This window comes from Leuresthes tenuis, unplaced genomic scaffold (assembly GCF_036924035.1).
Source record: "Leuresthes tenuis unplaced genomic scaffold, fLeuTen1.0.hap1 SCAF_10, whole genome shotgun sequence".
Classification (NCBI taxonomy): Eukaryota; Metazoa; Chordata; class Actinopteri; order Atheriniformes; family Atherinopsidae; genus Leuresthes; species Leuresthes tenuis.
Window position 1 is genome coordinate 15,879,885 of NW_027325364.1, and position 16,066 is coordinate 15,895,950.

The 16,066-nt window shown below is 42.1% G+C and overlaps 1 protein-coding gene across 1 annotated transcript; it reads right to left on the reverse strand.

The window, feature by feature from the left end:
- Nucleotides 1-8: 8 nt before the first annotated feature.
- Nucleotides 9-14,420, reverse strand: jazf1b (JAZF zinc finger 1b). The gene is made up of 5 exons (XM_072394422.1): nt 14,173-14,420; nt 6,426-6,498; nt 5,626-5,822; nt 3,306-3,475; nt 9-2,403 (listed from the first exon to the last, which is right to left on the reverse strand). Exons 1-5 carry the CDS (start codon nt 14,285-14,287, stop codon nt 2,227-2,229), a joined length of 732 nt encoding a protein of 243 aa, XP_072250523.1. The 5' UTR covers nt 14,288-14,420; the 3' UTR covers nt 9-2,226.
- Nucleotides 14,421-16,066: the final 1,646 nt, after the last annotated feature.

Consider the following 16,066-nt stretch of genomic DNA (forward strand, 5'->3'; position numbering starts at 1 on the left):
AACACAACTTTCTTTTTTTTTTTTGCTTAAGAAAAATACGAAAATATAATTTAATGCAGTTAACACAATACATTCACTGTACACCGATATCAAAGACTTTTCTCCACATTGACAGCATAATACTGCCACGACTCTCGATTGCTTCTGCAACACTGACATTCAAGATGTGTCAGCCGATGGCACATTTTCTCCCCTAAAAAAAACAAGCCACAAATGCTGTGGAAACTGAAGGAGAAAGTGGAACCGGAATTGATTTGCTGTTCATTTAGACCGTATAATAAAAAGAAAATGGGGAATAAAAAATGCTTTCTTTGGATATGATGCAAGCAACAGGCTTCAAAAAAACGTTGGGGGGAACAAAAGACTTGAGAAGTAGTAGTAGTAGTAATAGTAATAATAATAATAATAATACAGTATGTAGCATCATAACAACATGTCAGTAACACGAGGCGGTATTAAAACCTTAATCCCAAACTGTAGTAAGGAGTAATGTCTCTTAACATAAAACATTATGTTGCACAGCCAATAATTTGGCTTGAACTTTTACTGAAAGAGAATCCGAGGAAAATCTCCTACAAAAAAATAAAAAATAATTCAGGCTGCACAGAACTAAGAACAGAATCCTGGAGAGGACGTCACTGCGGGGAATCAGGAACACTGCTGAGAAGTCATCGTTGGGGCACAGCTCATCACCGCATCCCCAAAGATATAAACACAATCCAGAAAAGGCTGAGCCTGAACTCATTTAACCAGTGAGGTAAAGTAAAAAAAAACCCTGGAGCACAGTTCGAAAGCCGTCCTCCATGTTAGCGTGAGAGTGCATTGGTGCACGTGGCACAAAATACAACAAAGGAGGCCTCAAACTGTCCAACAAGAGAAAATCCTGTAGCAGAAAGCGCTGATACAGTCGACCCTTAATGATGATAACAGAGATGCAACAAGTCCCTGTCGCGACTTTTTGCCCATGTCTGCGTTCAATTCAAAATGGCAGGTGTCTCTCAAACAGCGCCTCTCAGTTTCCACATCTGATTCGGCAGAGTTCCGAGTCTTTGGCAAACGGGTTTGCTGTTCTTTTGGCATATTAGTTTTGTCGCCGTGTATGACAACCGTGTTCTTATGGCACAAAGGGTTCTTTCTGTCGACCCGACAGCACAACTCCATTCCCATCAAATAGTTTTTTACACCTACACAACAACCTTAGAGCAAAACGGGCTGGGCTGTCAAAATTAAGCCATGCAAAGGTATAATGTACTTCTCTTTTTTTTTTTTTTTTTTGGAATGGTTCAAAATTCAAGGCAACTGCTCCTCATACAGAAATCTCACAATACCGAGAACACTGGATGTAAATCTGTAAAACTGTAGAACGTGCAACTGTAAATACGCTACAAAGAAGTTGTTGGCAAAAATGCTAATTCGCTCGGCAACTTTTCCCAAAAAAAGTGCTTCAATCGCCTTGGTGTGAAGCAGCGAGGGAAACTGCTTATTCTTCAGGAGAGCGGTCAGGAACGTGAGGAACAGCGATCTCACGATCCCGCCTAACAGCACGAACGCCATGGGAACACTTTGGGCAGGATTGTGGCGCTGAAACGCTCGCACAAAAAAATCACCTGAGATAAGTCTGGTGCTCACACACAAGTGCGGTAAAACTAACCAAAAATAGGTTTTGGTCTTGTGATATGAAAGGAAAAGAAGCCACAATAGTAAGTCCAACAACTGACTCTTTGCATTTTTGTCTGGCGTTGGATTGTAATGCTATAACACATTCATGTTTGACGTGGGCCGAGGCAAGGGAAACTGTGCCTCTCATCGCTACAAAAATATCCAAACATTTCCTCTTTTATTCTCTCAAAGCAGAATGCCCGACTGCGCATGCAAAGGCTACTCGTGACCTGGCCAATCTCTAGTCTATAACTTGACCTTAACAACAAGGAGCACCGTGAGTCAAAGAAAAAAAAAAACAAAAAAAAACAAAGAAAGTCAGATAAAACGACAGCTCAAATGTGCAAAAATACAAAACGGTGAAACACATAAAACTTAACATTCTGAATAGAAACTAAGGCTGAATATACGTTTATGTCATGCAAATGAAATATAGTGTCATAACTCAGTGGGGTGACGGAGAAAGAAACGGGGGCAGGGTGAGAGGGATGGAGCGGAACAAGAAACCATTGCTGGTGATGGATGTTTACACAGCCAGAGGGAGGGTGTCGGCCATCCAGGGAGTCTCTACTGCTGCATCTTACGGATGATGTCAGTAGAGATGGGCGGGTGGAGGTTGATGGTGTGGTGACGGAGACCCTGAGAAGTTTTGTAGCTCTTTCCGCACCGGCACTTAAAAGGTTTGCGCACCCTGATCTGGGTTCGGTGGCCGTTCTTAGCGTGATACTTGATTCCGTTCACATTCTGTAATTTCAACAGGGAAATGAAAAAGAGCCGGAACTTTAGGCAGCTGGGAAAACAATGTTATGAGTAAGAAAGGCAGCCGCGGTCGAATCGATCGCAACTGTGCAGCGTGACAAAAAAACGCTGGAATTAAATTCATATGTGACATATGAGCATCTCATTCAAAGCCATCAGCATTTAAATGTCGCTATATCTAGCTCCACTATTCTGGGAAAGGCTTTCCACAAGATTTTGGGAACCGGCTGCAGGAATTTGCCCCAATTTTAACCACAAATACAAAAGTGAAACAACAATGTTAGCTCATGAAGCCTGGTTCTGGGCCTGTGGGTCTTTTAATTAATCCAAAGATATTGAAAATGGCTGGAATAAGGGATGCCAACTGTCCGTTTCGTGCAGACTAAACTTTTGCTGCCACAGTAATGATGAAACAGATCGAAAGATTGTCTAAAATGTAGCTATAGCGTACAAATGCCCTATAGCGCCTCTCTTTTTGCATTATTTCTGGACAGCAACAACAACAAAAAAAAAAAATAGGTTGCATTGAACTTGTTCTGCTCCTAAACAGATGCCTGCCTTCAAGCTCAGACTTAAGTCATCGCCCATAACCCTGTCATTCACGTCAGCAAAAGCAATTTTGGCTGCGCAGAGTTTACACCGACCCCACACACACCAGATGTGAGTGGAAAATCTCGTAAAAACTCTGTATCACTAAAGTGGACTCTACGTATGCATTCATGTTGCTCAAAACAGAACCCGTTTTCCACTGTCGAAAAAAAATAAATGGACAAGTTTCTGTGGACAAATTGAATCATTTATCTCACACTTTTATCTCATTTGGTCCTTACAGGCATGGTTGACGACGGGTTTTCTCGCGAGAGTGCACGGAGCTGAATGAAACATACCTTGTATCTCTTTTTACAACCTGGGACAGGACAAGCGAAAGGCTTCTCGTCTCCACCGTTCATGCACATCGAGCTGAGGATGGACTCGGAGCTGATGGCGCTCTCTGTGGTCCACGATTCGTCACTGTCAGACTCCTCAAAGTCCACGTCCTCCTCATCACACTCGCTACCTGTCGAAATGTGAAAAAAAAAAAAGGATAACGTCAGGTTGCATTAACCAGATATGTGCAATTACAAAAAAGCAGGCCAAGAGGCTCAGACTCTCGCTATGTGACTTCTCCGTGGTGGATGTGGTTCTGGCCTTTAAGGCTACCGGCTCTTTTCTTCATGCCTTACAGTGACAGAGCATCAGAAAGACTGAAATATGCATATTGTGGGAAAGAATTTGAGCGTCTTCACTGAGGTCTTGGGTCAAGGGGCTGCTATTGTTCTACCAATTGGATAAAGATGCAAAGTCATGAGAGTACATGGGAAAAGGACAAAAAAAAATATTCCTATTATATAATGTCCACACAATTGAATTAAACAAATCGACTGGACGAAGAGGGCTGTCGTTGATTCCCTGCAGAGAATATAGATGTTTTTACAAAGATCTCTGTCGCATACTATCTAAAAGTCAGTGTTTCTCACGTGATGCCAAAAACATTTACTTACAGGATAAGTCATCAAAAACTAAGAAACACGCTTTTAGATCGAGTAAAATAAAGAATAATATTTGTAACCTGACACAACTCACAAGGAGCAACACCGGGAGAGCTTACAGAATTATCATCGGCATCGCCCAATCATATGAATCGTATGACCAGTTCCAGTTAGGAGAAACATCCAATGAGAGCGTGGATCTCGTCCCATCTTTTGAAAAGTGAACATACACGTGTTTTTTTCCAGCTGAAGGGATGTTTGCTGTCACATTATCTTGGACCCTCACAGAAGAAAATGCCTTTCAGCTTCCTGCTGCTGAAGCCCCTTTCACGCTCTAACGCAGTGGGAGGTTTACAATTCAGCTCATGCACAAGTCACACTTTAGTTTAATCAGCTTTAGTTCCAGGCAGCACGCAAACTTAAAAAAAACTATTGTCCTCAAAATGTTGTGTCGAGATGATGGTCCACCACAGGATTACAGTCCAGGACGGTCTGGAAATGAAGTGACTGCGAGCTGAAACATGGTCCTAACGGGCAGATCTGAAGTGACAATAAAAAATAACACCAAAATAAGCAGGAAAATATGCGAATGAGAGCGGTTTTAATGAGAATAGGAAAAGATTTTAACAAGATGGAAATTTGGAGCACGTATGAGTCCAGCTGAGTGTGTACATGCAGGAGGGATCTGAGCCCCCGGCCGCGTTTTCCAGTTTGGAGAAGCTTGATTTTGCATGACTAACGTCGGACTGAAATGGTTACAGGCCTTTTGAAAGCCATACAATAGTGCATGATGCCATCTTTTCCTGCTGTAGTTGATAACAGGGTTGTTCTTTGGGAGGAAATAAAAGTTCATGGAACCGAACGCGACTCCAGTCTGGGAAAAATGAGGTTAACAAAGCGGTGACTGGCCATGGAAAACTAGTTCATCAGGTTTTATTTAGTAGGTTTACCCTCCATAAATGTGTTTACACAGATTTGGTGTAGAATCTTATTAGTTCACAAAGTTCAACTGCAATTTATTGCGTGCGTGTTTCCAATCGAGCTTTTTCTTTGTCCTACTGTCACACAGCTTTTATGGCGATGCTGCTCAGACTGAACTGTCCCTCACAGAATCTGCATTAGATCCAGAGTTCTAGCACAAAAGTTGAATGAGATGGCTTTCCCTCTGGAGTTCCACTTCGATGCACAGCATAACTATCTATCAAAAGCTGACAAAAGCCTGACACCACTCAGGCAGAAGATCCGGACAGGATGTAATGTGTTAATGTTTCCTTTAGCCGGTATGAGCCTCTGGCACACAAACACTAAAGTTATTTCAATAAAAAGACATTTTACATATTCTAAAAAAAAACAACACATATTCTGAGGGCAAAAAGAGATGCCGAATTAGTTTTACAATAAATGGCCATTCAAAGGGGTAAAAGGAACAATAATGTGCAAATATAATTATATAAGCACCAAGTTTAAAAAGAGAAAAATGGTCAGAGCAGAGGGGCTGCTTCCACATTCCCAAAAGACTTGTTGCTTACTGTAGTGAAAACCAAGACTGACAAAAGTGTTCTGAAAATTGTTCTTAATGTTAAAACTAACTGAGAAGACAGGAAAACCATTCAGTCAATATTCCACTGCCAGCGTGAGGTCACATCTCACCGGAGACGAGCGTGTCACCGACGGTTACCTGTGGGTGTGCTGCTGCGGAGAGAAGAGGAGGGGGTGATTGGCGGGGTGACTGGAGGGGTGAGGTTTCCACCGGTGTGGCGGGGTGGTGTGGAAACATTGCTGCGTGACAGATTGCCTGACAGGGACAGAGACAGCTTGGGCTGCACCTTTTTCTTCAGAGCCTCGAGTTCTCGCCTTGCAGCTTCTGTCATGAACCTGGCATCGTCAAACAGAAAACGGATCACCATTCGAAGAAAGTCATCGATTAAAAGAGTGTCCTCGCATTCGGTGTCGGGTGAGCATCGGCCTGAGGTCTTTTGTCGCTTTGCTACTGTCGAGCGTATGTTGGGAAGTAAAAAGGAAGAAAAACCACCGGCTACAATCTCTTTAAAAGGAAAAAAAAAACCTTTGGAGTTTATAGACGACGGTTAAGTCTCTGATAAATGTGTATAATAAAAATCAAATGTTCACACAGACATTGTTAAAGCAAAAGTGGAATTAACAAATTAAGCGGTAGCCACATCAAGACGTGCTTGTGAAGGCAGGGAGACAGTGGCACACTTTGTTGTGCGCTGGCTCGTTGCATAATGCTTTTAAAACCACTGCTTAAAAGACAGCTCTGATTAACTCAGAGCAATGAAAAACCCCAACTACACTACACTGTAGAAATTAATCTAAGCAACCCAGCAGATGACAAATTACACTGTCAGATGAACCTCACAGAAGTACGCACTTCCTCTACAACAGGGACGAACACTAAATGCATTAATGCCAGGTTATATATCTAATAAGTAGAGATTCAGAGTCTTTGGTCTTTACCTGTTGACATAGCTGAGAGCCACATACGTCGGCTGCTGCTGCTCCTGCTTCTCCAGAAGACAGGGGTCTGTGTCTAAACGGGTAGAGAAACAGACACAGTGGGAGATTTGGACAGATAACATTCCAGCAAACAACGACAAAGTGTCTACGCTGCTTTTCGTCTTTCTTTCTTTCACTTCGACATCCCTCCAGCTTGAGGTCTACATGTTGCATCAAAGTCGAGCCCAAAATGATTCACACCCATTACAGCATGTTGATTTATAGGGACTTAAAAACTAAAACCATTGCGCTGGAGATAATTTGCACCGTTTCGATGCGTCTTTTAAATTCATTTTGATGAAGGAAAAAAAAAAAATCTCATGTCCAAAATGATTCCAACCCTTTCTAAATCCATTTTTGTACTTCAAAGACATTTATTTTGCCATCACAGAAGTCAGACGGTTCTTTCAACTGCCGACAAGCTTTTTGAGAGTCTCCCCTTTGATTTTAGATGAATGGATTCTGGGATTATTTGAAGAAGAAGGGGAAAAAACGGTCCAAACAACTGTGTTTTTGTATTCAAAGCCTTTTTTCTCAGTCCAAATGAGCTTTTTGCGAAGGTGAGGTAAGGTTTTGAGTGTCTGCGTTGGAGGATTGACTCCTTGATTCTGAAGGATGTTGCTCCTCAGGAAGGGAGAGATTTTTCACCTGGAGCCCTCAGGTGAAGAACACAAATTTAATTTTTAATCATACTAACACTGCTTCTTTGTCAGTGTCCACGGAGACCGATCTTTTTCAGTTTCTGCAGAAGTGTCTGATGTGAGATGCCGTTACCAGAATGGCTCATTTTCGTTAGGATGGCCTTATTGGTAATCCCCAAACCGTTCATTAAAATTCTGGAGCAATACATCAGACGAGCTGCTGAAAATCTTGGAACCAGCTTCAAACCAAACAGTGATCTGAAACACACAGCCAAAGTCCAGAGCCGAATCCAACACAGCATCAGTGGAGGGCAATAAAGACTAGTAAGACGACGAGGGAGCCTTCCAACTTCATGGATCTGGAAATTTTAACAGATGAGGAGTTGTGTGCAATCCCAGTTACTAATTAAATCAACTGTTCAATTGCTGTTATGTAAAATAAAGGTTTTGGCTTTGGCTTGACTTGGACATGGCGTTTTTTAAACTAAAAATTAAAAAAAACTCCAGCTATTTAGAAACACTTCAAATTTATCATGAAAATCTCTAAAACACTTACTTTTCGTGTCTTTGTTTTATGAAAAATGATGAATCACTATGAGTATGAGAAATGTTGGATTTCATTGCACAAAAGCTTCTACCAAGGCCATAACTAGAGAGAAATGAAATATCAAATGATGATAAGATATCGGACACAAAACTCCAAGCTGATGCCATTCTCTAAACGACTTCCTCCAAACCTTGGTACATTTCTCCTGTTAGCAGAATTCTTTGGACTGTATCATTGAAGCGTCCTGAGATGACATTTGTTGTGATTTGGCGCTACGTAAACAAAACTGGATTGAACTGAATTATATTGACTGTATAATTAGGCCAGCTTGGTAAAAGGCAGGGTCCAGTCGGTGCGTTCTGCCAGGCTTCTTTAATGTAGAGCAAAAAGTGACATCTTTCACTGGCAACTCCTAAAAAAAGTTGCACTGCAGAGAACACGTCGCTCGCACTCGAGCACATCTGACACGTACTGCGTTTAGCCAGGCTCAGCTCCACACATTTATCTCACTTGGCAGTTCTAAATTTACAACAATAGCCAATCTCCACACCCTGAGGTGAAGCGTGCCTGACTTCAAACGCTATTCCCCACTGTTGGCCATGTGGGAGAAGAGAGATGCCCCATAAAACAACAGTTTCTACCACTTCCCAGCTGAGCCTCCCTGTCTGCCTCTGACAGTGCTGTGAAAGACTGTTAACCCCGTGAGGTGTTTCCATCCAGCGTTCTCATTTCCACTCAGCGTTTTTTCCACCTCAGGCTATCTATGTTGAATTTGAACTTTTACAAGCTCTATTCATGAAGAAATAATGGCATTAATAGTACTGCTATCATTACTATTTCTACGATTACCGACACCAGCCAAGTTCTACTCCAAGTAATTCAAATTAAGAATATCCCAGTGATACACACACACACACACACACAGGTAAAAAAAAAAAAAAAAAAAAAAACACATGGAAAAGGTAATTAGAGTTCTCGGTTAGAGAGTAAGCAACACCTTCATCAGGCTCTAATTAAAACATGGAGTCTCACTCATCTTTTCTTCTCCTGTTTGCTTTTTTGTGGAACTGTCGGCGAAAGAAATAAAATGAAATAAGAAAAAAAAAAGACTGAGAGACCTGGAAGGCCACAGTCAATCTGATAAGGTTTCGGGGTGCACTCTCACACAAGATTTCCCCTTTAGATCATTATCTAGACTTCACTGATGGCCACAGAAACTGGACTCCAGTCCTTGAGTGACGTCTGCAGGGGGAAGGGTGCAGTTGGCTACCAAACATCAATACTTTTAATTAAGTATCCACGGAAAGGCAGGCGTTTTAAATTAAAACGATGTCAGTGCTGTGTTACATGCATCGAGAGAAACGGCATCATCGTCTCTGTAACTTCGTCCAAATCTCTTGGTTGACGACAAAAAAAAGTGACAGTCTTTCTGTGCTGGCATATATAACAGCTTAAATCTCAGCACCTACGGCTCAGGAGGTTTCTTTCAAGGCCTCGGTCATAAGCAAGTGTTTCATTAACGCTGGATTTATCCCCAGTGTGAAGGAGAGCACACCTCTCTCTATTCTGCAGCCAAAGTCATGAGAGCAGGAGACACACATTCATTATGACACTGTTCCCCTGCCAAAAGCCAGAGGCAGACTATTCTGAGCTCGGAGTAATGGTATGCGTGTGTGAGAGAGTGCACAAAAAAGCCCTCCAAAGATCCCTAATGAGTCTCAAGCCGTGGAATGGCGGCCTGCTCAAACAGCAGTGGATCAGTCTGTTCCCACACACTGTAAATCACACACACCTCAGGTGGGGACCGGAGAGGAGACCCCCATAGCCTCTGCTATTCTTTTGGGGCCACCATCAGTCAAGCACCAGGACGAAGGCGCCTCAAGTAGAGATGGGAACCCCTCTAATCAGACTACACAGGTGGTCCACCTTGGTGGCCCGCTATTAGAGGATTTCAGGAAACAAAACAAAACAAAAAAAAAGGGTATTTATTCACCAATCACTTCCTGCAAGCGCCACTGAAGCTTAGGTGCGTGGTGATGTTTCAGGTGCGTAATAAAGAAGATGTGGGAGAGGCAGACAAACAGAATTGATCAAATTCTAACACTGAAAATGTAATAAGGTTCCTTGTTTTTCATTTTTGCTGAAATATATTCACATTGTTTGAAAATATATATATAAATTCGCACATTTTTTCCTTTGGAAAATCAAAACATTCCCAAGTAAGGTTTCTATTTTCACTAAATTAATTTTGTTTTTTTCACAGAACGCACATGAATTCAAAGAAAAACGGGACTGAATGTAAATCTGACGATTTTTGTGCAGATTGAGAAGAAAACAACTAGATTTCTTCCAAAAAAAAATTAGTGTTTGAATTAAAATGAAGCCTGAATGTGACGGTGCACATCGACATATCTCTCCCTGTGGCAAACTAAGCAGAACATTTGTGTCTGAAACTCGCTTAAATAAATGTATCGGTGCAGAATGAACGACGCAAAAACACGTTGCACACAGTGACCCGATGATGGCCCGCGTCAGGATGGTCACACAACAAGCGTTCCTAAAGCAACAGAGGAAGTGACGCCTGCTACCCTTTCATAACGCCCTCTACGATAAGCTCCCTCACACACACGCGCAACACGCACAACAGATGCACAGCTCCCTCCCTCATTTCCACCAGCGTCTGGCTCTCCGCCCTCACGGCCAACTGCGCTGTGGGGTAGAGCCGAGTGGCGAGCATTATGGTGACATGTTTATGGTGGCTCTGAGCAGCGGGGAACACGACCAGGAGTGGTGGCACAGGTAATTCATTACAATGTGACCTCTGAGGAGGAAATGAAACAGAGTCGAGCTCCATGTGCAAGCTGCCATTGCATGTTACTGAAAAAACACGGGGAGGTTGAAATGATCCATTAGAAAAACATTTAGCACAGACAGCAACTTATACGCATTGGTATAAGTCGTATTTGTCCAAACGCCCCAGGAAAACGCGCAGGGATACTCACAGAAGCCTTCATTCATTGCTGCTCGTTGCAACTACATGTCTGCTGTTTATATTCTTGATTAATTGTCTTGGTGTTTTCAAATAGTTTGAACTGCACATATTAATTATTATATATAAAAAAAATTCAAGTTTAATCCCGTTGAAAGGCACCAAAAATTGGCAGTGACGTCATTTCTACGCGCAATTATATGTGTAAAAAAAAAATTGTAGTTGCAACCTCAGTAGACAACAATTCCCACACCGAATCTCTGTTTGTGATGTTAATGCGGTCTGAATATTATCTCTAAGTAATGTTTTATTGACCATGGGAGTCCCAGCACAGGAACAGGAGCAGCAGAGTTCGGGGGGTGGGGGGATGTAATTAGGCCCACCAGGTGCACAGATCAGGGAACTAGTTACCGTTTTCCAAATTTATTACTTCCGTATAGATTTTTTTTTTTTTTTTTGGGCGGGGGGCAAAATTTGCTAAATGGGCCTCCAATGAGTTTTGGCAACAAACAACCTTTGTTACCACGCTTGAACACTTTCAGCTATCACTTTAGCAGGTCGCCCCCCCCCCACCCACCGGAGGGCACACACACACACACAGTCACATGGACAAAATTATATGAAAGCATAAAGCAAACATTTCAGAGTGTGCAGTTTTCATACCGAAAAAAAAACGCACATTAGGCCACTGAGGAGATCTTTTAGGCTTAACGACATGAAGTGGCCTAAGCGTTAAAAATTCCATCTGGTCCTGATGGTGTTTTCTGGGCCTCGTTAGCATGAGCTCCTTTAAAGTTAGCTCGATTAGCTCGCACGGGTCTGAATGGGCCACCCAGCATTTCAGTTTTCTGCCTAAAACTGACGTCTTCATTGTGGATGAATGAAAGCACGGCCATACCTGCGTTATCATTAACGTGGGCTTAAAATGATTCTAGATAAAAGCTTTATTTGATACCATAATAAATTTGAAACATAACCAATCGGCACATCGCTGATCTTATAGAATGGAGCTTATTTCTGTGCATCGCTTATGATCAGCGGCATCTTTGGTATTCTTGTATTTAATTTCATATTATCCCCTCGATCAAATACGAATCTACACTGGAAATATAATGAAATAACCACTCGTTCATTACAGTTAATTGCGATTCATTATTATTATTATTATCAAAATTATGTACAAGCACCGCCGCAATGCGTTCTGGGAAACAATGCTCACCATAACCTTTTAATGGTACGTCTAAAATAAAAAATAAAAAACAGCTCTCCCAATTTACAGCAGAGCAGCGCCACCTGTTGTTCACGGACCCAACAGGCAGTCTGGCCAAGGAACTCGGACAAGAATGTGTGCTTGTTTTCTAGGCGCCTAATTATAAGGGAGAATGTGCTTTAAGCAGCAGGCCACCAGATGAGGAGGAAGACATGCCAAATCAAGCACTCCCTCTGTAATTATGCTTCACAGGCGCTTGGCACAACGCGCAGGATTTCGCACTTCTCAGAGTCAGCACAGGCGAGCAGACGAGAGAGGGGGGCAGCACAGTTTTTCCACTTTTAGCCAACTAATTGCTTCATTTTCCTTAATAAGGCAAGGCTTTTTTTTTTTTTTTTCTTAAATCTAACACCTCGGACACATGCACTCCCAGCCCACGCTCAGAGAGTAGAGGATATTAAAGCCAGTCGAGCAACAAACAAGGACAACAGAGACATCTGAGCCTAGGCAGCTTCAATAATGAGGGTTTGAAATATTAGATTGGGGAGGAGATGTTGGAGGAAGCAAAGGGTCAAAATGTGGGAAAGGAAGTCGCATCGAATCCTCTTGAGTCACAGTGTACAAGCAGCAAAATAAAATGACAATATAATCATACAAAGTTTAAGATAAAAGTGATTTCACTTCTTAGGGACATAATATAGAGGACTCTAAGACAAATTTGTCATTTGTGCCAATGAAATGATTTTATATAGGTTGTTTTCTGTGGTATTGTAAAGAAGATGAGCTTCTTCGCATCTCACCCCCACATAAGGGTGACAGAGGCAAGCAGAAAGAGCCTTGTGTGCATATAGACTGGTTCACAGCTTTAAAAATAACACTACTGTCGATCTTGCACTGAATTTACTGTAACTGCAGAGACATCTTTATACGTAGCTTTTATCACTTCAACTGAACTCATTAATCGACACAAAAGTAAATGTTAAGATTGGACTTGGTCATCACAAAATTCAACTCACCCGAGTTTGTGAAAGAACCTCTAAAGTCAAAAATAAGGAAAATAAATGAAAGTCTTCATAGCTGGGTCTGAAACAACTTCCCAAACTCCTCCTCTTTTGTTGTTGTCTTGCCTCACACGGACTGAGGGAGGCGCTGTTCGTTAATCAAAGTTTACAGAGCTGAAAGCGGTTAGTTTGCACAGATTGCAATGTTCAGCTTGCACCGTGGAGCATGTGGGATTGGTAAACGTGAAAGTTTTCTTGCCGCGTTACACTTTTCTCACCATTAGTCATGACTCTGTCTAACTTTTGCGCATTTTCAGAGTTGGGTAATCTTGCATACTCTGAAACTAAAGGGCAACAGCTTTTGAAAAACACCTCACGGTGCAAATCTTCTCTCATTAAATGGACACACCGATGCAAACAAATTGTTTTTCCACCTATAAAACTTAATAAGGGAAATGCAGGTACATACATTATTTGAATATATGAATTCATACGTACATATATAAAGAGCTGTAGATGTAAATACGATCTTTGGAACGTGGTAATGTAATATTGTTTTTGGTTTTTTTACTGAATTTGCAGGCGGAAAAAAAGTCAAAGACTGCTTAAAACAAAGAAGAATGTGGTGAGACGGTGTCGTGCTTTCTTTTGTCACTGGTAGAATAATATTTCAGATTTATAAAGGTGCCAATACTACTAATAATATGATCATCTTAGATGGGTATGTGGAGTGAAATATTTTCCACGTCTCACCCAAAAGACAAAAAACTGTCCAACAAAGACATGTCAGCAACAGGCTTCTAAGATAAACAAACAGTGATGAGAACAGCCAGACCAAAAGCTATCATTAAAAGACAGCTTCGTTCAAATGTAAAATGCACCGTGATAAATGCACAAAGGGCAACACGCTGACGTGTGTTAACGCTTCCAGGTCGTGGCACAGCTGACCGATGCTGTCGGACAGACCGCAAGCTGACAGTTTCTCGGTGTAGCCTCACTGGCTCGAGCAGACTCCAAGTTAACTCGCGACGCTTCCAAGTCCGCGCGCGGGCCTTATGTTGTGAAAATGTTGCGCGAAGAGGTTGAGAAACGGTTTCCCCCCCGTTGTTGTGTCCGTGCTGGTCGGTGTTGTGGTTACATGCAAAGCAATAAAGGTTTTCAACAGATATCAACAAGAACAACTGAAACATCAACAGCCACCACACCTAGCAACCGGGTTGTCAGGACGCAGGAAGTAACTTGCTAGCTGGCTAAGCCACGTCTGCTAGCTCCAAACCTCGATCACAGCGGCTCGTGTGCTCAATATTCATTGGCTCTTACCGATGTGGTTATCCTCAATGTGCACGATGAGTTCGGACAGGGTGTCAAAGTGAAGTCCGCAGCCAGCGAACTTGCAAGCGTTGGAAAAGAAAGAAGCAGCCGCGATGCCTGTCATGGTCGCTGCTGCATTGGAAATGAGGGCAAGCTGCGGCGGGGAGACAGCGGGGCAGACAGCGGCGAGAACAGCTGGAGCGGCACAAGCGGAGCGGTGACTCCGCCAAGCTGCGTCAAAGAACGAGCCGGAGAACGACAACAAGACCGGAAGTACGGCTGTAGGACTTTCATGACAAAACCATGTTTGTGTGGAGAGATAAAGAAGATCTGAGGAGAAGTTTAATTTCAAGTCAACCGTGAACTATATCAATACACGAGTCATCTCAAAGTTACTGTGTTTTTTTCGATTTTTTACAAGTTTTTTCTTTTAATTGAGTATCCCGTCAAGCAGCTGTATCTACCAATAATGATGATAATTGTATAGTAGGGTATACACACCAAGACTGTGTCTTAAATTGCTGCCACTTCCCAAGTAAATTATGTATGAAATACCAATCTCTATATGCACAAATACTAAGTAGCTTTACCTTTAACATCTTAAAGAGCCGTGAAGAAGCCCAAATGTCCTTATTATAGCTCTTAGGATCACCACCAACCTGGATGACCGACAATCTACACTTTCTTTGTGTACCTTTACATATGAAATTGATACAGGCTGATTTACTTCACAATGACCAAGTGTTAGTGCAGTAAAGTAAACTTTTCTTCCACAAACCACTCTGTCTTAAACGAACATGCTTATTCATACATAGTAGCACCACAGCTGGCTATATCTGGGAAAAAAAAAATGAAAATGCTACTCTTTGAAACAGGTGGCTCAAAAGCATCCAGTGGCCACACAGGGGCAGTGTTAGTCAAAAGATAGCTTTTAGTCTCTTTAACTTGAAGTAATTTACAGGTCACCTGGAAATATCAGGATTGTTGCTGCATACTTAAAGGAAATGATTACTTAAAGAGATGAGTCATACTGTAAATGAAAACTTCTTAAAGGGTCTGCCTTCTGCCGTTATTTCTACATGTCTTTAGGAGCATCAACGGTGCTTAATGTATCATGTTCTGCAGATTAGTTTTATGAGTTGCTTATAGATAAGGATAGCCCAAAACTAATGTGTACAGGTAGCCCCAGTATTCATATACTTTATGTAAAGAATGCGTGTCTAATATTTCGCAGACAATAAACAGCATTCACCAAAGCTGACAGTTTTTCTTTTTTGTCATCTGTTTTCAGAGTAGCAGAGAGAGGGATGCAGTCGACTGCAAGACAGAAGAACACGTCTCCACGATGAGCGTGGATTTGTTCCGACTTTCAAAGCGTGAACCTTTGTATTTATTTGGCACTGCTGCCTCACAGCGAGGAGGTTCCTGGTTCGAGTCTCCTTTCTGTGTGGAGTCCTCTGACCATCTAAAAGCACTCGTGTCGGGTTAACTGGTGATTCTGAATTGACCCTTGGAGTGAGTGTTAGCGCGCATGGCTGTTTGCCTCCGTTCTCTTTGTTTTCAGACAAGGCAGCGCAGTGACAATAAAACCGTTTTTTTTTTTCCGGCAAAAGCTGACAACACTGTGAGATACAGCCTCTGATGGTTCTCCTTAAAAATGCCTGTCTTTGGTTATTTATTGATGATTTTTCCTGATAGGAGTTGCTTCACATAATCATTACTCTTCAATTTGCTACAGCCCATCAGTGTAGATGAGAGAGCAGATGTGTTCGAGATTTACTGAACAGGTAGTTTAACGTCAGAGTGGAAACACATGAAGGCAAAGGCACGTTTAACAGGTGCTAGCGACAAAACCCCTTTGCTCTCTGTGAACCACACAACAGCCATGAGATAATTTCCTTGC

What these genes read in the sequence shown, in the direction of transcription:
- jazf1b (XM_072394422.1), bottom strand. Translation starts at nt 14,287, where the DNA reads ATGACAGGCATCGCGGCTGCTTCTTTCTTTTCCAACGCTTGCAAGTTC. An exon ending in CATTGAGGATAACCACATCG is followed by an intron (nt 6,499 to 14,172) that starts GTAAGAGCCAAT and finishes CTACCCGTTTAG; the next exon opens with ACACAGACCCCTGTCTTCTG. An exon ending in GCTCTCAGCTATGTCAACAG is followed by an intron (nt 5,823 to 6,425) that starts GTAAAGACCAAA and finishes TGACGATGCCAG; the next exon opens with GTTCATGACAGAAGCTGCAA.